The sequence below is a fragment of the Saccopteryx bilineata genome, chromosome 11 (genome assembly GCF_036850765.1).
Source record: "Saccopteryx bilineata isolate mSacBil1 chromosome 11, mSacBil1_pri_phased_curated, whole genome shotgun sequence".
Classification (NCBI taxonomy): domain Eukaryota; kingdom Metazoa; phylum Chordata; class Mammalia; order Chiroptera; family Emballonuridae; genus Saccopteryx; species Saccopteryx bilineata.
Genome location: NC_089500.1, coordinates 36,084,310 through 36,106,592, shown reverse-complemented (window position 1 = coordinate 36,106,592; position 22,283 = coordinate 36,084,310). Strand labels below are relative to the sequence as shown.

The following is a 22,283-nucleotide window of genomic DNA, read 5'->3' as shown; positions in this document are numbered from 1 at the left end:
TCCAGGCCTGTGAGAGTGCAGATGATCAGGCCTGTTTCCTACCTCATCTCATCCCATCTACACCCCTGGGCCCCTATGCTCCAGCTCCACACTGCTTCTTTCTGTTTTTTGTTCTTGCCTCACTCACTGTACCCAGGGCTTAGCAAGCTTTTTTCCTAAATCTTTGAATGGCGGACTCCTTTTCATTATTCATGACTCTGCTCAAATGTCACCTCATCCAGAAAGTCTTCTATGACTTTCCCTCCCTTCCCCTCCTCACTCCATGTTTTATCTTCCTCATGGCTCTTATTATCTGAAATGATCTTGTTCATTTATTTGTTGATTACTTATATCTTCTCATTAAAATTCAAGTCTGAAGAAACTGGGTCCAGTTTATGGGATTATTATGTGTTATATGTATTATTTATTATATTATGTAGTTCTGTATGTATTATATATATTTTAGTAAGCATGTGAAACTATATTTATCTCAGAATAAATGGGTTTTGTTTTTTGTTTTTGAGAGAAAAAAAAACATCAAAGCCTTGTTTCACTTAGTTGTGCATCCATTGATTATATTGCTTCTCATCCCTGCCCTGGCACTTTGGTGATACAGCCTGTGACCTGGGATTATGCTCTAGCTACTGTGCCACCTGCCAGACTGGTTTCTCTTTAAGTTCTGTGAGATCTGGATATTGTTTCTTTGGATCTGGCATGTAGTGGGCACTAAATAAGTCTAATTAAGTGTGTGAATTAAGAAATGATATATTGGCCCTGGCCGGTTGGCTCAATGGTAGAGCGTCGGCCTGGCGTGCGGGGGACCCGGGTTCGATTCCTGGCCAGGGCACACAGGAGAAGCGCCCATTTGCTTCTCCACCCCCCCCCCCTCCTTCCTCTCTGTCTCTCTCTTCCCCTCCTGCAGCCAAGGCTCCATTGGAGCAAAGATGGCCCAGGCGCTAGAGTGGCTCTGGTCGCGGCAGAGCGTAGCCCCTGGTGGGCATGCCGGGTGGATCCCGGTCGGGCGCATGCGGGAGTCTGTCTGACTGTCTCTCCCCGTTTCCAGCTTCAGAAAAATACAAAAAAAGAAATGATATATTTGGTTATGTTGAAAAGAGGATGAAGCAGAGAATACAAACAATAGCAAGAGACCCTGAGCCCAAGAAAGTGGGGATCAAAGAATTTAGCACTAGAATTTCTGTCTCAGTGTTGGCATTCAAATGCGGTGTCAGAACTCATTCCACTACTCCATGCCACCTCTCCATTAATGGAGTATTGATTGAATGACTGAAGTAATGATTAGCACTGTCTTAGGAGATGCTCAGTTATCGATCAACTTTGCAGGAGTAATGGGACCACCACCTTCCAAGTAGGTGTTCTCTGATTCCCAGAAAGGATGACCAACTCTGTTCTTTCCTTAACTTGAGACTCTGGAGAAGATGGCCTGGGCACAACAGCCTGGAAGTTTCACTGCTCAACCAGGTCCTCTGCTCTGCAGTTGAGGTTTCAGATTTCAATCCTCCCAGGACCAGGAGACATTCATTGGAGCTTGCACCGCGCCGATGCAGCCTCCGCCTCCGCGCCTCAACTCAGGCAGCACGCGAAAATTTCTGGCTCGCCGCCGCGCACTTCGCCTGCCCCAGACCGAGGTTGGGCGCAGCGACGCGGACTGCTTCTAGACGGCGTTTGCTGGGCGCGCTGGGAGGCGGTGATCACAGCTGGGCTGGGACTTCCTTCCTCCACCGCAGGACTACAAAACAACCCGGCAGCAGGCACTGGGCTCTTGGCAGCTGTTTGGGTAAGACGCGCGGCGATGGGCTCCGTGCTGAGCAGCGACAGCGGCAAATCCTCGCCCGCCACCGCCACCCCGAGGGCCCTGGAGCGCAGAGGGGGTCCGGAGCTGCCCGTCACGTCTTTCGACTGCTCCGTGTGCCTCGAGGTGTTGCACCAGCCTGTCCGAACCCGCTGTGGCCACGTGTAAGTGCCGGGGGAGCTCGGTTTGCGCGCCCACCTCCTGAGACGCGCGACGTTGAGGGAGCCGAGGGCACTGGGAGGGGAAGTTCAGAAACGAGCAGGGAGAAATTGGGACCCATTGGGAGCGGGCCACTGGAGAAAATACCCAGTCGTAAGGTGACACAGGATTTCAGGAGGGGAAAAAAAAGAAAAACGCCAGCAGAAAGCGGGCCTTGCAGTTCCCCTAGAACTGCTTCCTTCCGGAGCCCAGGTTCTGAGCCCCAGGAATGGGGATCACGGGAGCAGGACCCGCAAAGAGCCAGGGTTCGCCAGCTGCCTGGGGAGGGTGGTTTTGGCAGGAGAACCGGCACCCGCTTTGGCACAAGGCAGTGGGCTCCCGCAGAGCACAGTTATGCCGCCGAATTCCGTTAATCCGGCTGTGCTCCCCTCCCCCCCGTCGGTTTTGTTTTCCTGGCTGTGTGCACGTGTTCCAGAACGCCCGCTGAAGCTCAATTCTTGATCAAACAAGGACCTGTGCAAAACGTTTTTCCACCCTCCCAAACCTGCCTCGCTTTCCTAATGCTGACACCACACCCCTCCAAGATCGTCTGAAACTGGAACGTTCAAGTGACTCATTGGAGTCGATAGAGTTCAACAACCTGTCCGGGTGGGGTCTGGGGCTTGAACGGTTAGCACCAAGCCCATGAATATAAACCGTTTAAAACCCAGGAGATTGCGGCTACCTGCTGTACGCACCGCCTCCGCACATCGATTCAAAGTGTAGATAAAAATAACTCTTAAACATCACCTGCTATGTAACTGAAACGCGCTGTTGGCGCACAACCGCGGTAGTTTCTAAGAAGCGTTTAAAAACAAAAGCTCTATATAAAATTGGCACGTCCTTCATATGTGCTTGAGTCACTGGTAGGGGGAGTTGCATCAGTGAATTTGTGTTTGTTTACTCAGAAGCCTTCTTTTCACGGGTGCACGGGTGTGTGACTGAGTGTGTGTGGGAGTGGGGATTGCAGTGAGCAAGAGCGGAAGCCCACTTAACTTTTTCTTTGTAACGCCCACTAACTCGAGTTTGATGAAGCTCCAGGCATTAACCAAAGAGGCTAGTAAGTGCTTTCGACGTACCCATAAAAGAGAAGCACTGTATTCTAAATGTAAGTGCAGAAAATGTTTCCAAAAAGTGGTCCCTGACACCTGTAACCTAGTACATGAGAAGTGGTTTTTACCACTGAAAAGCCCAGCAGTGAGCCACGGGGAGAAAAATCTTGAGCCTACACAATATTGAAATAAGGAGTGTCCTGGGCATTATTCTGTGGCTGTTTTCAAGGACTGTTGTTTCAGCGTTGTACTTTAAACTCAAGGCTAATTTACCTTCTGTCTGATTATTGATGTTGTTTTCCCAGCTGTCCAGCTGTAGCTAATTTACTTACTATTCCAAGGCCAGTATGGAAACCAAGATAATGTTGTGTGACAGCATAAAGTACATCGATTTGTTCAGGATAGTAACAGCCTCATTCAAATTTAGCTTTAAAACTTAACAGTTGTACCAAAGATGCACAATGGTTGTTATCAAGGTTTGAAGATTTCTTTTGTAGAATTGAAATGAGCAGCTTTGCTATTGAATACTGGAGATGATCTGATTGGAGATTGTTTTCCCTGGTTTGGATTTTGAATAGTATAATTTACTGTTTGCAATGCTTTTGCTTTTGCTAAAGGATAATTTAAATTTGTAAAATGCTAAGTCTTGTTTAATCTTTTTCTTTGTTAGAGTGAATAGGAAACCAGCAACTGGAAAAATAGTCATGAAGTGTAACAGCTAGGGCTGGACAAACGGCCTTCCCTCACATTACTGTTCTTTGTTTTGACAAATCTATGTCCATTGTTCTGGCTGTGGGCAAAATTTCCATATTCCTCCTTTTGGCAAATTTACTTGGGCCCCTTCCACTTCATAAATGTCAATTACAGTCCCTTCTGCGCTGGAGATGGTGAGTGCTGTTAACACTATTTGTACGTCCTAAATCAATTACCCTTCTGCATTGAACTTAAATTAGAAAATTAAGTAATGCAAATGAAACTTCTCCGTATTATCCCATATTGAAGCTAACTTCCAAACTTGTTGAACTAGGTCATGTAAGCCTTTTTGAAGTGAAGCAAATATAACAACGACTAAAATACCTTGAGTGAATATGTGTGTACTTTGTAAATTGTATTGTGATACATAGAAACAGTGGGCTTGATAGAGAAGCAGAAATTGAAATTTATCTCTGCCACTTATCAGCTACATGATGACCAACCCTTTGGTTAATCTCCTTGAATCTGTTTCATTTGTAAAAATAGGGTGAGGAATGGAATTTTATGACTATTTAAAATGTACAAATAGCCCATAATAAAGACTCAAGCATAGTTTGTATTTCTTTCAAAGTCATTTCACAAAGCAGAAACCCATGAAAGGGTATTATTTCTTATCTCTTTTTTTTTCTGAAAAAAAAAATTAGATCACAAAAGGTAAACTTTAAGAAGTTCCATTTTAAAGTTTTATCATTTCAGAATGGCTTTATTTATTTATATCACTGTATCAGTTGTAAAAATACACTTGGGGAGGAGGTTTCTTTATCTTTGCCTTAAATTCTGTTATCTTCCAGCTAGGGAAAAGAGGGAGTAGACAAGTTAAGCTATTTAAATGAAACTTAAAGGGAATCTGATTTACATTTAAAAGAAATAAAGACATGTGTTGTCTAATAGGATATGGTAGATAAGGGAAGAAAGTAGTTCAAGATAATCCCCAAACAGGTGACAAGAAAGGGGGACAGTTTGGCTCAGGAGGAAGTGAATAAACTTGTGATGGGGCCTGTTGAAAGTATAATAGTCCTAGAGGGAGATATCTGTGTGTAATACCCCAGAGACCCTGGGAGAGTGGGTTTGGGGAAAGAGATCAGAACTAGAGGTAAGGGAGTTATTTAAAAAGGGCTAAGAGGTTGAGAACAGATCTAATAGAGCTAAGTACTAACTGGAGAACAGTGTAAGGTACAAAGAGCCACATCTCCATTGAACTGATGTAGTCAATCACTCTGTCACAACACTTGTCTACTTTTTTTTTTAAATGGAATTGTTGAGTATAATTCTGAAGTGCTCTCGGGTAAATGGATCAAATCATTAAATTTGTGGTCAAGTATAAGCAATACAGCCTATACCAAATCAGTGATTTTTTGAGTAGAGTATGAAAATCAACTAATGAGTTTTAAACTGAACTGGAAATACACATCAGTGCTTTCATTCATAGATGCAGGTACTTGAATTAAGGTAATGGGAGTTTGTGGAAGTTCTGCTATGATTGCAAATTACTGTTGACATAATATTTGACCTGTTATTTGACTTTAGATGAAATTTTGCAGTTTAATTATGAATCATCCAGGCTCCTGATGCTAAAAACATATGTATATAGGACACTTCCTTTTCCCAAGGTACTTGGGTAAGTGTCATGTAAAATGAGATGGAAGAAGAAGTCATTTGTACCATCAAGCTTCAAAAATCCTTGGAAGCCATTGCTGTAATAAAGGAATGCTGCTTTCCATGTTGCATTTCTTTAAAACCTGGCACTTAGTAGGTGTTAAATATCAGTTGAATTAATTAACAACTCTTTTTTTTTCCTTTTCAAAGTGAAAGGAGGGAAGATAAAGAGATAGACTCCCACATCCTTCAGGGCAGGGATCCACCCAGCAACCCCAGCCTGGGGCCAATGCTCTGCCTATCTGGGGCCCTGTTTGCAACTGAGCTATTTTTAGCACCTGAGATGGAGGCTCCTCGGAGCCATCCTCACTGCCCAGGCCAATGCGCTCAAACCAATCCAGTCATGGCTGCAGGAGGGGAAAAGAGAGAGAGAGAGGTAGAGAGAGTGAGAGAGTGAGAGAAGGAGGAAGGAGAAGGGTGGAGAAGCACATGGTCTCTTCTCCTGTGTGCACTGACTAGGAATCAAACCCAGGACATCCACATGCTGGGCTGATGCACTACCACTGAGCCTGTCAGGGCTTGAACAACTCTAAAACAAAATGCATTTTGGATAGTTTGATGAACACCCCTCAAATTGGGGTACCTACTTCATAGTGCCAGCCAATAGATGATACGTAGTTTGAGTAATAGAAGAGCACATGATAGTTTTTTAACTCTGTTTCTTTTAAAGGGTGGTTCCTCTGTGCCTGTATTACTGAGAATTTCAGAAAGATGTAATTAAATTGGCCTGAAATTTGCCTCTTCTGATGGTTCCACTGCTCTGTGTTTACTTAGCCACATTAATATTGTCAGAGGCAAATTGACTATTTGTGATCTATTAAATTATATATTCTCTAACAAATAGACCCTAAATACAGTGGCAGATAGAGTTGTGACCAGTTTCTTGTTAAAAACCTTTGTTCTTGGACAAGCAGCATCTTGGGCCCCACCTCAGATCTAATAAACGGAAATTTGCATTTTAACAAGATGCCTGGGTGGCTTGTGTCTACTTTAAAGTTTGAGAAGCACAGCCTTAGATAACCCTTTTTAATTGATAGTAAGAAGGATGAGGACAGTGTTTGAGGGGAATAGAGAGACACCCCTGTACGATCTCAGGTTAAAGGAAATAATATTTGCCTTAAGGGTTAAATTTAAAATCAACACATAATGAGTGTAAAGATAAGCAAAGTGATTTTTTGAATGATTCCCAGGATGAGAATCATTGAATTGAATACACAGCACATCAAAGGAAGTCTTGAGGTACAGTGGGTGGTTGGAGGGCCTGTCTCTAAGAATTGCTGCACTGGGGCCTATCTAAGCTTATCCATCATTGGTGCAGAAGTGGTATGTGTGTCGGTGTGTCTGCAGTGCCCTATATTGGAATATTTTAGCCTGATACTCTTATTGTCACCTTGCATAATAATAGCAGCTCCCCTTCTATTCACATTTTCAAGCTCACCAAGCCAGCTCAGGATTTTCATCAGCCTCATATTGGCATACCCACAGTGAGGCAGTCTGGTGTTGAGAACACAAATAGTGTTAGACCAGTCACATGTTGCCAATGGCCTCTTAAGATTGGGTACATAACTTTACCCAGTTACCTAAGCAACTCTTTCCTTGTTTCCCTCCAATACATTCCTGACCTCTTTGCCAGTCACTTAATTCATGGAAACAAAAAGGGGTTAATAAGATAACCAATGGGAGTAGGGTAATTAAGTTTCCAGCTGGTTTCAGAGTTCTTAGAGTCATTATCTAGTTTCTAATTGATTTGTTCAGGAGCAGTAAGCTCAACTGGGGTGAGCTACAAGTGGTACAAATGATAATGTAGGGTGAATACCTCACAGGAGGGGGCACCAACCCACATGGCCACTTGGGAATTGAGTCCCGAGTTGCCAGAGATTGGTTAGCTTTTCAAGAAAAGCCAGAATTTTGGGTTTGTGTGTGGAATCTGATTTTAAAGCAATGGCAACTCATTCAGAATTTTTGAAAACATTGAACTGGTCTTAAAAAACATGCAATTGAAGGGAAGGAGAGTTGACATGGGGTGGTGAACATACAATACAGTATACAGATGATGATCGTAGAATTGTACACCTGAAACCTATATAATTTTATTAACCAATGTCACCCCAATAAATTAAATTAAAAAAATTTTTTAAAGACATACTGTACACACATACATTTTATGTTAGTATATTAGGGTAGGGATGTTAAATTCTCCAGCTCTCATGACTCGAATTTAGTAACCATACCTTTAAGAAGAGAATTTTAACCTCACATCTTTTGAATTTAGCAGGTCTGCAATCTTGCTTCTGTACCCCAGAAAGTAAGGCTTGACCTGCAGTGGCATCCAATTCCTTTCTAAAGTAACACTTTTAAAAGTTGTAATTTTTAGGTCCTGGCTGGGTAGCTCAGTTGGTTAAAGCACCATATGGATATGCCAAGGCGGAAGGTTCAATTTCTTGTCAGGGCACATATAAGAAACAATCAATGAATACATAAATAACTGGAACACCAAATTGATATTTCTCTTTCTCTTAAATTCAATAAATACATAAATAAATAAAAATAAAAGTTGTGGTTTTCATGTATTCATAATCTGTAAATTCAGTCTGTTCTAAAACACCTTGGTCTTTATATGTTTTCTCCATTTAATAATTACTTTTATTAAAAGAAATACAGCTAATTGACTAATATACCATATTTTCAACTAATGTTTCACATAATGCAATAAATCTGTATAATGCTTACTTGAAAGTTTCATACCACATGCAACACCACAGTACAGATAGATGTAGAGGGGTTATAGTGAGGGACTTGATTAAAATAATGGTTCAAGTGTGCTACTTTTCATGATTATCCATTAACCGTTTCCATTGTTGTAGTGGTCACTTATACTTACATGTGCAAAACGTTTGTGAAATATACTCTATGTAAAGCCCACTGGTTTGTACAGGTACATCAAAGACATAATTTTGCTGCTTCTGCTTATCATTGGCAGAGATTAAAGTGTCTTTAAAAAGATTACAACCTTGGCCCTGGCCGGCTGGCTCAGTGGTAGAGCGTAGGCCTGGCGTGCAGGAGTCCCGGGTTCGATTCCCAGCCAGGGCACACAGGAGAGGCATCCATCTGCTTCTCCATCCCTCCCTCCCCTTCTCCTTCCTCCTTGTTTCTCTCTTCCCCTCCTGCGTTGGCCCGGGTGCTGAGGATGGCTCTGTGGCCTCTGCCTCAGGCATTAGAATGGCTCTGGTTGCAGCAGAGCAAGGCCCCAGATGGGCAGAGCATCACCCCTGGTGGGCATGCCAGGTGGATCCTGGTCGGGCACATGTGGGAGTCTGTCTCACTGCCCCCCCCCGTTTCCAGCTTCAGAAAAAATACAAAAAAAAAAAAAAGACTACAACCTTGGCCTGCCCTGGGTGGTGTAGTGGATAAAGCATCGACCTGGAACGCTGAGAGGTTGCAGGTTTGAGACCCCAGGCTTGCCTGGTCAAGGCACTTATGGGAGCTGATGCTTCCTGCTCCTCCTCTACTTCTCTCTCTCACTCCTCTCTCTCTAAAAATGAATAAATAAAAATCTAAAAAAAACAAAAACAAAAAACCCTAAAACTTTAAAAAAAAAATTAAAAAATAAAAAGACTATAATCTTTGAGCCTCTCCTGAAACTGTTTGAGGAGAAGAGCATGACTGTCTTCTGGCTGTGTGACCTCAGCAAGTTGTCACACCTCTCTGAACTTCCGTGTGTGATCAGTCAAGTGAGGAGAAAGCGCAACATTTTTGTTGTGTTCCTCAACAAAATAAGGATAATATCTAATGGTTGCTATAAAGATCAAATGAAAATACCACCTAATTTAATGTGTAACACGTAATTGGCACTCACTAAAGATTCTGCATTTCATATTTGATTTTGGCTTAGCAAGAAAAGGAGAGAGAGAGAGAAACATTGATTTGTTGTTCCACTTATTTACGCATTCATTGGTTGATACTTTTATGTGCCCTGACCGGGGGTCAACCCATAATCTTGGTGTATGAGGACAATGCTCTAACCAACTGAGCTACCTGGCCAGGGCAATTTTATTTTTATTTGTTATTTATTTATTTTAAATTATAAGAGAAAGTTTATTTAAAAAATTACAGAGGTGGTAGAGCCAGCTGGGCTATGTGGGCCCAGCAAACAAGTCACAGAAGTAAAGAAGGGCTCTTGGTGCTTAGGAGAGAGAAAAAGAATGGTAATGAGCTCGGGTGAAAAAGAGGAGGAAGGAGCGTGTTTGAATTAAGGTGTTTTAAAAATTTGTACAAAAACAGTGTATCAAGCTTGAAATTATATAAAAATAAAGATTACAAAATAACAATAACAAAAACACCTGGAGAATATAGGGTAGAAACCTAGGCAGATGGGAGGTTCTAAGTAAAGAGCAGTACAGTCCCATTCAGTTGTTGCTGAGTCAGTCTTTCTGTCGTTCTATCTACAGTATTTAGTATTGATCTTCCAGAGAGAGGGTTCACCTAGTCTGGCCCACTCCAGGGGCTCTCACCTTCAGCAGGGGGTGGTGGGTACCTTGATTGAGGTCCCACCAGATTGTATGTAAGAAGTATATAGCTCCTGTAAAACCAAATCAGGATGCTATCACAAGGAAAAGGGGAAATGGATGCGTGCAGGCATAAACATCAAGCAAATGCCTCAAACACTATGCGAACATCAGCCTCCTCTGTGTGCTAATCAGAATTATTTTTATGCCAAATGCAGAAGAGAGTACTTTTAAGAATCAGTAATGGCTGCTAGAATTGGGTATTCAGTTTGTGAAATTTCATTGACCTGTGTGCCTAGGATTAATGAACTTTTCAGTATGTATAATATACTCAATTTTTTTTTTTTTTTTGTACTTTTTCTGAAGCTGGAAACGGGGAGAGACAGTCAGACAGACTCCCGCATGCGCCCGACCGGCACGCCCACCAGGGGCGACGCTCTGCCCACCAGGGGGCGATGCTCTGCCCCTCCGTAGCGTCGCTCTGCCTCTACCAGAGCCACTCCAGCGCCTGGGGCAGGCCAAGGAGCCATCCCCAGCGCCTGGGCCATTTTTGCTCCAATGGAGCCTTGGCTGCGGGAGGGGAAGAGAGAGACAGAGAGGAAGGAGGGGGTGGGGGTGGAGAAGCAAATGGGCACTTCTCCTATGTGCCCTGGCCGGGAATCGAACCCGGGTCCCCCGCACGCCAGGCCGACGCTCTACCGCTGACCCAACCGGCCAGGGCCTCAAAATTTTAAAAACAATGTTTTCCCATGTATATATTAATACTCCCACATAGAGATTACATGCTGAGTACTTTAAGAGCTATCAGATCATGCTAATGTGTATAACCTACCTAAATGCTCAGTTTTACTTCATTGTGCACTTAACCTTCAACAGTTTCCATAAATAGGTCAAGGTATTCTACGAATTTTGTTAAGATTTTATTATGATCATCTTTAAATAAAACAGAGAATATATTTCTTGACTTGGAGGACATTCTTAATAGTGGTAATTTGGATTAGATAATTTTCCAAATCTGGGGATGGCTTTAAAATTATTTTATAAAGACTTCTAAAGTATCACCTGACCTGTGGTGGCACAGTAGCTAAAGCGTTGACCTGGAATGCTGAGGTCACCAGTTCTAAAGCCTGGGCTTGCCTGGGCAAGGCACGTACAACAGCAACCGATAAACAACTAAAGTAGAGCAACTGTGAGGTGAGACTTCTCACTCCTCATCCTCCCCTCTGTAAAATCAATAAATACAATCTTAAAAAAAAAAAAGAAAGAGACTTTTAAAGTATCTGATATATTTACATCCTCAACTTGCTATTTTCTTATCTAACACAAAATTCTACAGAGCAAACACATTTTCTTAAAATATTTTAGGTAAAGTAGCATTAAAAAAAAAGAAAGAATACAAGTGAATATCCTTTGGGTTATCATTTTAACTCATATTTATAGGAATGCTATTCCACCACTTTGTGTTCTTTTGTTGAAATGTGTGCAGTGCATAAGTGTTATGGAAAGAACATGTGACCCCAGAGAAATCTTACTGGGCAAGGAAACTGTCATCAATGCAGGGTACAAAAGGACCTTTAATTTGGTAGCACAGCTCTTAATAGTGTAAGAGATGTCATTAAAATACAGTTTACACAGCCTGACCAGGCGGTGGTGCAGTGGATAGAGCGTTGGACTGGGATGCAGAGGATCTAGGTTCGAGATCCCAAGGTCGCCAGCTTGAGCGAGGGCTCATCTGGTTTGAGCAAAGCTCACCAGCTTGGACCCAAGGTTGTTGGCTTGAGCAAGGGGTTACTCGGTCTGCTGAACGCCCATGGTCAAGACACATATGAGAATGCAATCAATGAACAACTAAGGTGTCGCAACGAAAAACTGATAATTGATGCTTCTCATCTCTCTCCGTTCCTATCTCTCTGTCCTTATCTATCCCTCTCTCTGACTCTCTCTGTCTCTGTTAAAAATAAATAAATAAATAAATAAAATACAGTTTACACAAATGAACACATAGTGGTGGCTTTGATATACTTTTAAGAAAAGTGATGTATCCTTGGTTTGTTTGGGGTAGATTCTGCCGTTCCTGTATTGCTACCAGTCTCAAGAACAATAAGTGGACCTGTCCTTACTGCCGGGCATATCTTCCTTCAGAAGGAGTTCCAGCAACAGATGTAGCCAAAAGAATGAAATCAGAGTACCAGAAGTGCACCGAGTGTGACATGCTGGTAAGTGACCCTGCCTGTGCTCATGGTTACCAGTTTAGACCGCTGAGAAATTGTTATGCAGCTATCACCTATGGCTTTGACCTCATCCTACCCCCAATCCTAAAGTTTAGCCTTTCTCCAATTTCATACGTGTAAACTGCAGGAAAATGGTCACCTGACTCCTACCATCACCTAATTTTTCAAACAAATGGCTTTCATTGACCATCTCCATTTCCTCTCTTCCCATGACTCCCATGATGCCCTATAATGAGAGCTTTATTCTTGATACTCTATTGCAGCCCACCTATACCTTTATTATCAAATCAAGTGGCATAGTTGCACCTATGTTCTTATAGACTTTGCAGTATTTATCTCTCTTGACCACTTTCTCCGTGTTGCAAATTTATCATTTGATACAATGCTATCATGGTTAGGTCATGTGAGGTTTTAGGGGCTAGGCAAAAGTTTTTTTTTTTTTTTTTTGTATTTTTCTGAAGCTGGAAACGGGGAGAGACAGTCAGACAGACTCCCGCATGCGCCCGACTGGGATCCACTCGGCACGCCCACCAGGGGCGATGCTCTGCCCACCAGGGGGCGATGCTCTGCCCCTCCGGGGCGTCGCTCTGCCGCCAGTAGAGCCACTCTAGCGCCTGGGGCAGAGGCCAGGGAGCCATCCCCAGCGCCCTGGCCATCTTTGCTCCAATGGAGCCTTGGCTGCGGGAGGGGAAGAGAGAGACAGAGAGGAAGGGGGGGTGGTGGAGAAGCAAATGGGCGCTTCTCCTATGTGCCCTGGCTGGGAATCGAACCCGGGTCCCCCACACACCAGGCCGACGCTGTACCGCTGAGCCAACTGGCCAGGGCTAGGCAAAAGATTTTGTCTAGATTTTATCTCAAATACAATAGTGAGTCATAGAAAAAGTGTAAGCTTTTGATCGAGTTTGTATTTTAGGATATTATTCTAGCATGTGCATGGACAGTGGTTTGGAGGGGGCGAAAGCAAGACCGGTGACGCCAATTGGGTGGCTGTCAGGATGGATCCGGTAAGGAAGCTGGATTGGGCTCATAGTGTTAGGTATGAAATAAGAGGTTTTTTCCAAGGTGTATTTAGGAGAGCGAATCAAAAGAAATTGGTAATTGACTGCATGTGGGGGTGAGTGAGAGTGAAGTGTCAAAAATGCCTGCAAGGTTTCTGAAGGGAGTAGGTGAAGGTGTTAAAATGGAGATCAGGTTTGGAGAAGGACCCATAGGGTTGAATTTTAGATGTGTTAAAATTTGAACTGCTAAATAGGGGATCTTTAGACTTATCAGACTAGAGATCAAAAGAGAGATTATGTACTGACGATCTAAATGTCTTCAGAGAATCTTTCTTGATCGTTATCCTAAATTATAGCCTCTTACACTTTTTCTGAGCACTCTGTGTCCTCTTTACAGCACTTAACACTTGTAATTATGCTTTTATGATTTTTTATTTTAATGTCAGTTATTCCCACCAGATTTAAGTTTCATGAAGGTAAGAAACTGTGTCTATTTGGCAACTGTGTACCCAGCACTTTGAAAAAAACGATTGGCATATAGTAAGTGCTTAATGTGTTTTTGCTTTTCATATATATTTATATAAAACTCAGTAATCTGTGGCTGCCTGGGTACAGAATTGATGAATGGTCTTTGGAGTCAGACACTCTGGAATCAGACATTAATTCTCTCACTTTTTGTTTTTTAAACGAAGAGAGACAGACCGACAGGAAGAGAGAGAGATGAGAAGCATCAACTCATAGTTGTATCATTTTAGCTCATTGATTGCTTCTCATATGTGACTTGACCAAAGTGCTTAAGCTGAGCCAGCGACCCCTTGTTCAAGCCAGTGACCACGGGGTCATGTCGATGATCCCACGCTCAAGTCAGCAACTTTGAGGTTTTGAACCTGAGACCTCAGCATCCCAGATCGATGCTCTATCCACTGTGCCACCACCAGTCAGGCTCTCACTTATTCTTTGTGATTTGGGGCAATTTATTAATGTGTTTGTTTACCTCTAAAATAAGGAAAAATATAGTGTTTGTGTCAGAGGGTGGTTTGGAAGGTAAATAATAAAACATGGCTTTTAGCATGGTCTGAAATATGGGAAATTCTCAAAATCAATAGATTTTACATTCATCATAAGAAATCATGGCTTATTTTTATTTGATATTTTAGTCATTATATAAAACTTAACGTGCACAAAAACAAACTCAAGATGTTAATTTCATCACCCAGTTCTTTATCCTGGTGGCTTTCTTTATATTTATTGGTGTCTGTCACACACAAGAACATTCTCTCAATTATTTTGGGTGGAAATCTCCTTCCCTTTTCAACACCCCCCACCCCACCCTTTCTGATTATTTGCAAGTATTTTGCATTTTCCTTTGAGGTATTTTTAGTATCCATCTTTTCCATTTGATGTTATTTTGTCTTGCCAGGAACCCTGCCATTCCTTCTATAGCCATTTTAGACTCTGCTTACTCCGTAGAGCCCAGGCCAGAGCTCAGTTCCCTGAGCCCCCTTTCGTATTCCCGTCCCCAATACGTTTTCTCTGCTTGTCTACGTGTCTCTTCCCTCTCCACCAGATTAGAAGCACCCTTTTTAGAGCAAGCACAGCGGCTTATGTTTTTTTCTGCCTTCTCTTGCAATGTCTTAAGTAAGTTGATCTATAGAGTAGCCACTGTATGAATTTATCAATTCATTTGTCAATATATCATCCCCAGATTGATAATTTATGTGAGTAATGCTTAATTTTGTTGACAAAGGAATATGAAGAGAAAGAAAGAAACTTTTAACAGGAGTCGTGAAGAGATGAGAGAGCACTAGGGCCAAGTTGGGTGTTCAAGATTGTATACGACAGTCTGTTTCAAGACAGCTACCTAGATCAGTCCTAGGTTTTACAGCTTTTAGATGGGTATTTGCAAAGCAAGGATTTGCTTTTATTGTTGGTCTTTTGTTAAGCAGTTATAACCATTTCCTTGACGTGATCGATTTCAAGTTAGAGGTTTAACATCCGTAGCTTAGGCAGAATGAAGCAGTGTGGTTCGGCCACCTTACCACAGCTGTAAAAGCTTCTTTTAGCACAAGATCTTATCAGAGTTTCTACTGAAATGTTGAGTAGAATATGTGTTAGTTAGCAACAGATCCCTCATGGTTAGGATCTCTGAATGTATATCTGGAGGAACAAGGGCCCTTTATTCGTCCTTGATAAAAATGGACTGCAAGAGCTGTCTTTCATGTGAGCTCTTAATGAGGCCATTAAGTATACTGTGTATTGTGAATTCATGTGATGTTACTAGATATATTATAAAACCTTGGTATTTATATCTTTCCCCGAACACAGGGCTTCTTTTCACTTACTATGGACATTTAAAATCCGTCCATTTATTCTGATTTCTCTTTCTTTTCCTTTCTTTCTCTCTCTTTTTTACTTTTCTTTTTCTCCTTCTTCCTTTTTCCTCTCCTCTTCTTCTATCCTACTTACTTCTTTCCATCACCAGTTTTCAGTAATGATATCCCAAAAAAGTAAATTTGAATTATTGCATGCCTTTCCACTTTGAAAAACATATGCTTTCTAGAAGAACCAAATCCAGGAACTCAACATTTGGGTTTTAAAGGTATTAGAGAAATTTAAAACTAGTGTTATTCTTAATAATGCCTTAAGTTCATTGTACTGTTGTCATGAATGCATCCTTTTAAATCAGCTGACCCCACACTATGACCTTGTTTGAAAAAATGAAAGTAATTAAGCTGGGTCACATAAGACTTCATTGAGCCCCTTTTCAATAGTGAGTTTATTTTGAATTTGCTTTTGAATAGGTTTGCCTCAGCGAAATGAGGGCACACATAAGAACTTGTCAGAAGTACATAGATAAATATGGACCACTACAAGAACTTGGGGAGACAGCAACAAGGTTTGTTTCAATCGAGCATAGTTTAGTGCTAAATTTGATCTGTCTATAAAGAATTTAATGCTGAAACTAATACAAAATATTGAATGTAAACTGTAATTGAAAGTTAAAAAAAATGTTCTGTTGCAGAAAAGGAAAAAAAATTAATGGACTAGAAAAGTTAACATTTTTATTGTGAAAATATGCATGTAGCTATGTGTAGGTTCTTAACCTTAGTACCTGTTATTGGTAATCATTTGTTAATAGAAATAGTTATGAGAGAATTTATGCCCTTTCTACTTTAAAAACTTTGCATGCAGGGAATCAACTGAGCACTGGAGAGATTAGGGAAACTTCCTTAGACAAGTTTGTATTAAGGAAGATCCAAAAATAGAATGCAGAACTGTTCATTTCTGCTAGGCTCAGTTTTCTGATTAAAAGAGTCCTGAAGAAGATCATGATAAATGGTTATTTTTCCATTGCTACTGCTCAGTTTCCCAGCTCATTCCCTCTCATTTTGCTGGTTTTTCCTTAGAAAGTAGGAAGTGAAGTGACATTTCTGTAAGCATTCTAACAAGGAAGTACAGGCCTCAAGCAGGCATCCTGAATTCTATACTATTGGGGACTGGGAGATGAATAGAGATGGTTTAGAAGGTATGTAATGGAGGATATTGATCATTAACTATTTTTCTTTCTTTAAAAAAAGAAAAGAAGTCTGAGTCATTATTGTCCTAATAGCCAAAATAACTACGAAGTTTGGAGTAGTCTCTACTAAAAAAATAAATTATTTATATTCTTCTGCATAGGTTGATGGCTTTGAAACTATTAAATCTGCTTATAAACTCAGTTATCCAATAATGTATTCAGTAGGAGTGTGATTTTTTTTTCCTCTCCTGAAGGAAAATGTTAGTTTCTTATTTTAAGAAAATATATTCCAAATAGAGCTTACACATTTTAACCTGAAATTTTGAATGCTTGATCTATCCCTTTTGTTTCACTAGCGATTGCTTTGCAAATATACCTGTTTTATAGCAGTAATGTTATCCATGACATTATAAATTTTAAATAAGTATCTTAGCTCTAAGTAGAGTATGGATTCTGTTAGATTGGCCACAAGTACCAGTTGGAAGGAAGGATAAAAATTGGGCTGAGAAATATATATACTTGATTACAAGGTTGATAAGTTTTATGAAAACTTACAAATGTGTGAAAGCTAATTTAAAACCTAATTTCTCCTGCCAGTAAGAATTTTATTATAATGAATTAAAATAACAGAAAGAGGAGTTAATGATTAATCAATCTTACAGGATAGATTAATATTTGCATCTGAGATAGAAATCTCTTCTCTATAGGAACTTACTACATGGTTCACATTTTGAAGTTTTTTATGAAGGGAGCTTGTCTAGAGTACAAGTCTTGGGGAGTAGGAAGTTATTTCTATAACGTAAAGTGAAAAAAATTCCAAGTTTCCATGCTATCCCTAAGAATTTAAGGCAGCACTGTCTAATAGAAATAGAATACAGAAGACATAATTTAACATTTTCTAATAGCCACACTAAAAGAGTAAAAAGAAACAAGTGAAATTAGTTTTTGATACATTTTATTTAAACCAAATATAGCCAAAATATTATTTCAATATGTAATCAATATAAAAGCTATTGGTGTTTTACATTTTTTAATATTAAGCCTTTGAAATTCAGTGTGTATTTTTACACTTCAGTGTATCTCAGTTTGGACTAGCAATGTTTCAAGTGCCCAGTAGACACATATAACTAATGGCTACCATATTGGACAGCACAGATATAAGTCCTATGTGTAAGGACTAAACAGAGTAGTTATAGATCGTTTCTCATTCTTCACTGTATACTAATTATGTGATTAGATATTTGTAATTATACAAGGTGGGGCAAAAGTAGGTTTACAGTTGTGATTATGCAAAAAACGGGAGTTCCTTTTTGTGTCATTATTTATTATTTTCCTGACAAACAACTGTAAACCTACTTTTGCCCGACCTTATATATGCTAGTAGAGCTGAAGGACAAATAACATCCAAATCAAAATTAGGAAAGGGAGGATGTAAATGGGACAGAAAAAGTAGCCCAGGGACAGGTGAGTGAACTGATCTTCAGTTTCTCAGTTACTGGGTGCTTCAGGTATATTATAACTGTTTTTCTCCCCTGTCCGTCTCTCGTGAAACACAATTTAGGCACCAAGACCATTATCAGGATAGGAAAAATTAATACCAAATCAAAAGAATGAAGACTGGAAACTACATTTACCTACATTCTATTTTTTACCTCTAATTAAGTGAATAATATCTAATTTCCAACAATTTTGTAATCTTTGTATTTGCAATTTCCAGGTGTGTCTGTCCATTTTGTCAGAAGGAAATGGATGAAGACAACTTGCTGGATCATTGTATTACTCATCATAGATCAGAAAGGAGACCTGTGGTAAGGACTTTTACTATATATTTCTGCAGTGCTTAATTGCAATATACATTAGAAAATTCATTTGGTAGGCTTCTATTTCTAGATATATTGCAAATGATAATTTATGTCAAGGTTATGATAATTCTTTGACATTAACAGTGTGTGAAAGTGTTGAATTGAAACTAATACGAATTACTAATATGCACTCATTTATGAAATAAGACAATATTATCTCTTACAGATAATCATGGGCATAATCAACTAAAAAAATCCCAAACGCATATTTAAGCTCTAACTTTGGTATACTAATCATGGTCATGTCCTAGGTGAAAACCATTTTTTAATAATGCAAATAAAGTTGTCATGAAAATACACTAGAAATGAAAAGTAGAGTCATATTAAGTAAAAACTAATAAAAAATGAAAAGTAGAAAGTCATACATCTTCATAAATCAGTCTTTTTTCATACTTTGAATATTTATCCACCTGCTTACACATTAAATTATACATATTGCTCATCATTTCCTAGAATCATAATAAATGTTGCCTATTTCTTTTCAACCTGGCATTTTAGTTCCTCTTTGCCGTGTGGCTTTTATAATTTTTATTTCTGTATAGTTGTGAGTAAAGCAGAGTGATGATGGGTACATCATCATTTACTTAGCCATTTTACTATTTTCAAACACCTGGGTATTGCCCATTTTTAGGATTTGAATTCATATTCTTATACATTTAAACTTCTTCCTTTATTGAATTCTTTTCCTAAAAGAAAATTTCTTATGTTAATATTTCTGAGCACAAACTTGTATTTATTTATTTGAGAGGAAGGGGGGGAGAGAGAGAGAGAAAGAAAGAAAAAAAGAAAGGAAAGAAAAGAATTAATTCATTGTTCCCCTTTAGTTGTACCATTGATTGTTTCTCATTTGTGCCCTGACCTGCGCTCGAGTCAGCACTCTTGGGGTCAAGCTGCTGACCCTGGGCTTGAGCTAGTGACCCTGTGCTTGAGCTGGCAACCCCAGAATCAGACTGGTGACCCCAGTGCTTCCGGATGACACTCTTTCCACTGTGTCACCACCAGGACAAGAGTGCAAACTTTTTAATAACTCTTGGGGGACAGGTGGAGGAAAAACAACCCCTTGAAATCTACTCAAAATACATTCCAAAATGTTTGAATCAATTTATATGATATTTATATCAAGAAGTTATATGTAAACCACTTTTAACTTAATCTAAGATTGTGCATATTTATTTAAAAATTAACCAGACTTAACAGATATAAAATTATATCTTAAAGATTATTGTGAATTTTAGTTATATATATATGTGTGTGTGTGTGTCTGTGTGTGTACATGTATATGTACATAGAACATATGTACACACACATAAATGTGTGCATATTTGTCATTTTTGTATAGTATATGAGTTTTTGTTGTTTAGGGTTTTAGGTGTTATTTTTTCCCCCCATAAAATTCTTCTGGAAAGTGGAGGAGATTGAAACATAGGTATATTAGATAGATGAAACATAAGTATATTAGATACAGAGATGGATAGCTACAGGTAGTCCTCACAATAATCCTGTGAGATAGGAGTGATTATTATCCCTGTTTTTGTTTTTGTTTTTTTTTCTTTTTGTATTCTTCTGAAGCTGGAAACGGGGAGAGACAATCAGACAGACTCCCGCATGCGCCCAACCGGGATCCACCCGGCACGCCCACCAGGGGTGATGCTCTGCCCACCAGGGGGCGATGCTCTGCCCCTCCGGGGCATCGCTCTGCTGCGACCAGAGCCACTCTAGCACCTGGGGCAGCGGCCAAGGAGCCATCCCCAGCGCCCGGGCCATCTTTGCTCCAATGGAGCCTTGGCTGCGGGAGGGGAAGAGAGAGAGAGAGAGAGAGAGGAAGGAGGGGAGGTGGAGAAGCAAATGGGCGCTTCTCCTATGTGCCCTGGCCGGGAATCGAACCCGGGTCCCCCGCAGTCCAGGCCGACGCTCTACCGCTGAGCCAACCGGCCAGGGCCTATTATCCCTGTTTTACAAATGACAAAACTGAGGCGCAGAGAAGTTAAGTAAATCTTAGAAGATCACACAGCTGATAACTAGGAGAGGCACAGTTTGAATACAGTCTAGTTCCAGGGCTTGCATAGTGAACTCCTGTGCTCTATTAGCAAGTTCATGAGAAAAGCCACACAACACAAAGGTATTTATTATTGATCCTAATGGCCTAGGCGTTTGGTTCTTGAAATGGCTAGGTAAGAGCTTGATAGTGATGGGGGGAGCAGAGGAAATAGTCATGGACTTTTCCTGCTCAAGTTGCTCTGTGGGAGCAACTGAGATAAGAAGTTGTTTTATAATAGCTCCCTGGAGAGCTATTATAGAGAGTAAGTTAATAGAAAGCATTTGGATGGCATAATAATGGCTATCATTTACTGAGTTCTGCATGTGTCTTCTCCTAGCAACCCTATGAGAAGTGTTATTGACATAGTCTGAGCCCAGACCACTAGTGCCTGGGTGCTGCTCTGGCTGGAGGAACAACAGGAACTCTGGACCTTGGGCTTCCTCATAGCAACACTAGGGTAGGCCACATACTGGTTCATCCATTGGTACTATGTACCTGCTCCAGCAGAAGTCCAGTCCACGTGCTGCTAAATTTAGCCATTGAAGATGGTTCATGGAAGTATTAGGTCTTTTGTGATTGGGTCATCAAAGAAAGCCAACCTAAGGAGAGAAATAAACCAGGAATAATGGGATCAAAATGCTTATGGAATTTAATAATTAAAAGCCTAGGCTTTGGAGGAGAAAAGCTTTGGTGCAAATTCCAGCAAATCCCATTACCCTCTCTGCCTCTTTCATCATTTGCAAAATGGAGATGATACTATAATGATAACTTTTTCACAAAGTAGTAATGAATGCATATAAAGTAAGCACTTTTTGTCACATGGTGTTTATACCACAAATAAAAGAGAGTGGAGGGGATAATGGTGGGTTATGGCCACCTTTGCAACTATATGTAAAGTTAAGGTTAGAGAAGATGTCTCAGAGGAAGCTGTGTACTTGCACAGTCGGGAAACCCAAGCTAGTGGAGTGGGGAAGCTCAAGCCCTTCAGGTTTCCAATGTTAGTGTAAGGCATTTTTTCCCACGAGGAAGAAGGAAGGGCGTAGTCACCAGTGTGGATAACTAAAAGCTTCATTTAGCATAGCGCATCCTGCCCAATGAGGTTCTCTGGTCTGTGAAAAGGGGCCAGAGAAGTCCCACAGATTTTCCCAGTGTGGGGGTAATTTATAGGGTCCTTAGGGTGGTCGAGTTGATATGACGTGGCAAAATTTCATTGGCTGAAAGACGGTCGCTCTTTTTCAGAGGGCTCCTGGGAAGTTTCTTTTGGTGCGCATGTTTGGTATGGGCAGTTTCAGCCAAAGTTCCCGGTCTGGTTACTCACAAGATCTTCCCCCATTGCCAACTGACCCATAGTTAGTGTTTCATTCTTGACTAAAAGCTTACGACACGTGTCACTCTGAAGGATCTAGCACAACTAGAAGTCAAATGTATGCTGAGATTATGAAAAGGCTGGAGGTGGATACCATAGTATGGCTGGAGTTCATGTGCTTGGATCCCCAGTGGGGCCTCGTAGATGAAACATCTTCATAGACATGGAGCTGACTCTAAAGCTGATTCTGTATTGGTCTGGAAGTTAGCAAGGAATTACTGCTTTGAATGAATGGATTGCTGGTTTGACTGCAGATAAAATCACTGACGTCATTTGACTTACCTGGTATAAGAAGTTTCATGACTGTTAGAGACTTGG

At 40.7% G+C, this 22,283-nt stretch overlaps 1 protein-coding gene across 1 annotated transcript in view; it reads left to right on the top strand.

Annotated features, from left to right (window-relative positions):
- Positions 1-1,558: 1,558 nt before the first annotated feature.
- Positions 1,559-22,283, top strand: part of RNF125 (ring finger protein 125) — a 34,592-nt gene continuing 13,867 nt past the window's right edge. Inside the window, exons 1-4 of the mRNA XM_066247388.1 lie at positions 1,559-1,953; positions 12,016-12,169; positions 15,984-16,078; positions 18,417-18,507. Of these exons, the coding sequence (XP_066103485.1) occupies positions 1,790-1,953; positions 12,016-12,169; positions 15,984-16,078; positions 18,417-18,507 (504 nt within the window). The 5' untranslated portion in view covers positions 1,559-1,789. The remainder of the gene's footprint in view (positions 1,954-12,015; positions 12,170-15,983; positions 16,079-18,416; positions 18,508-22,283) is intronic.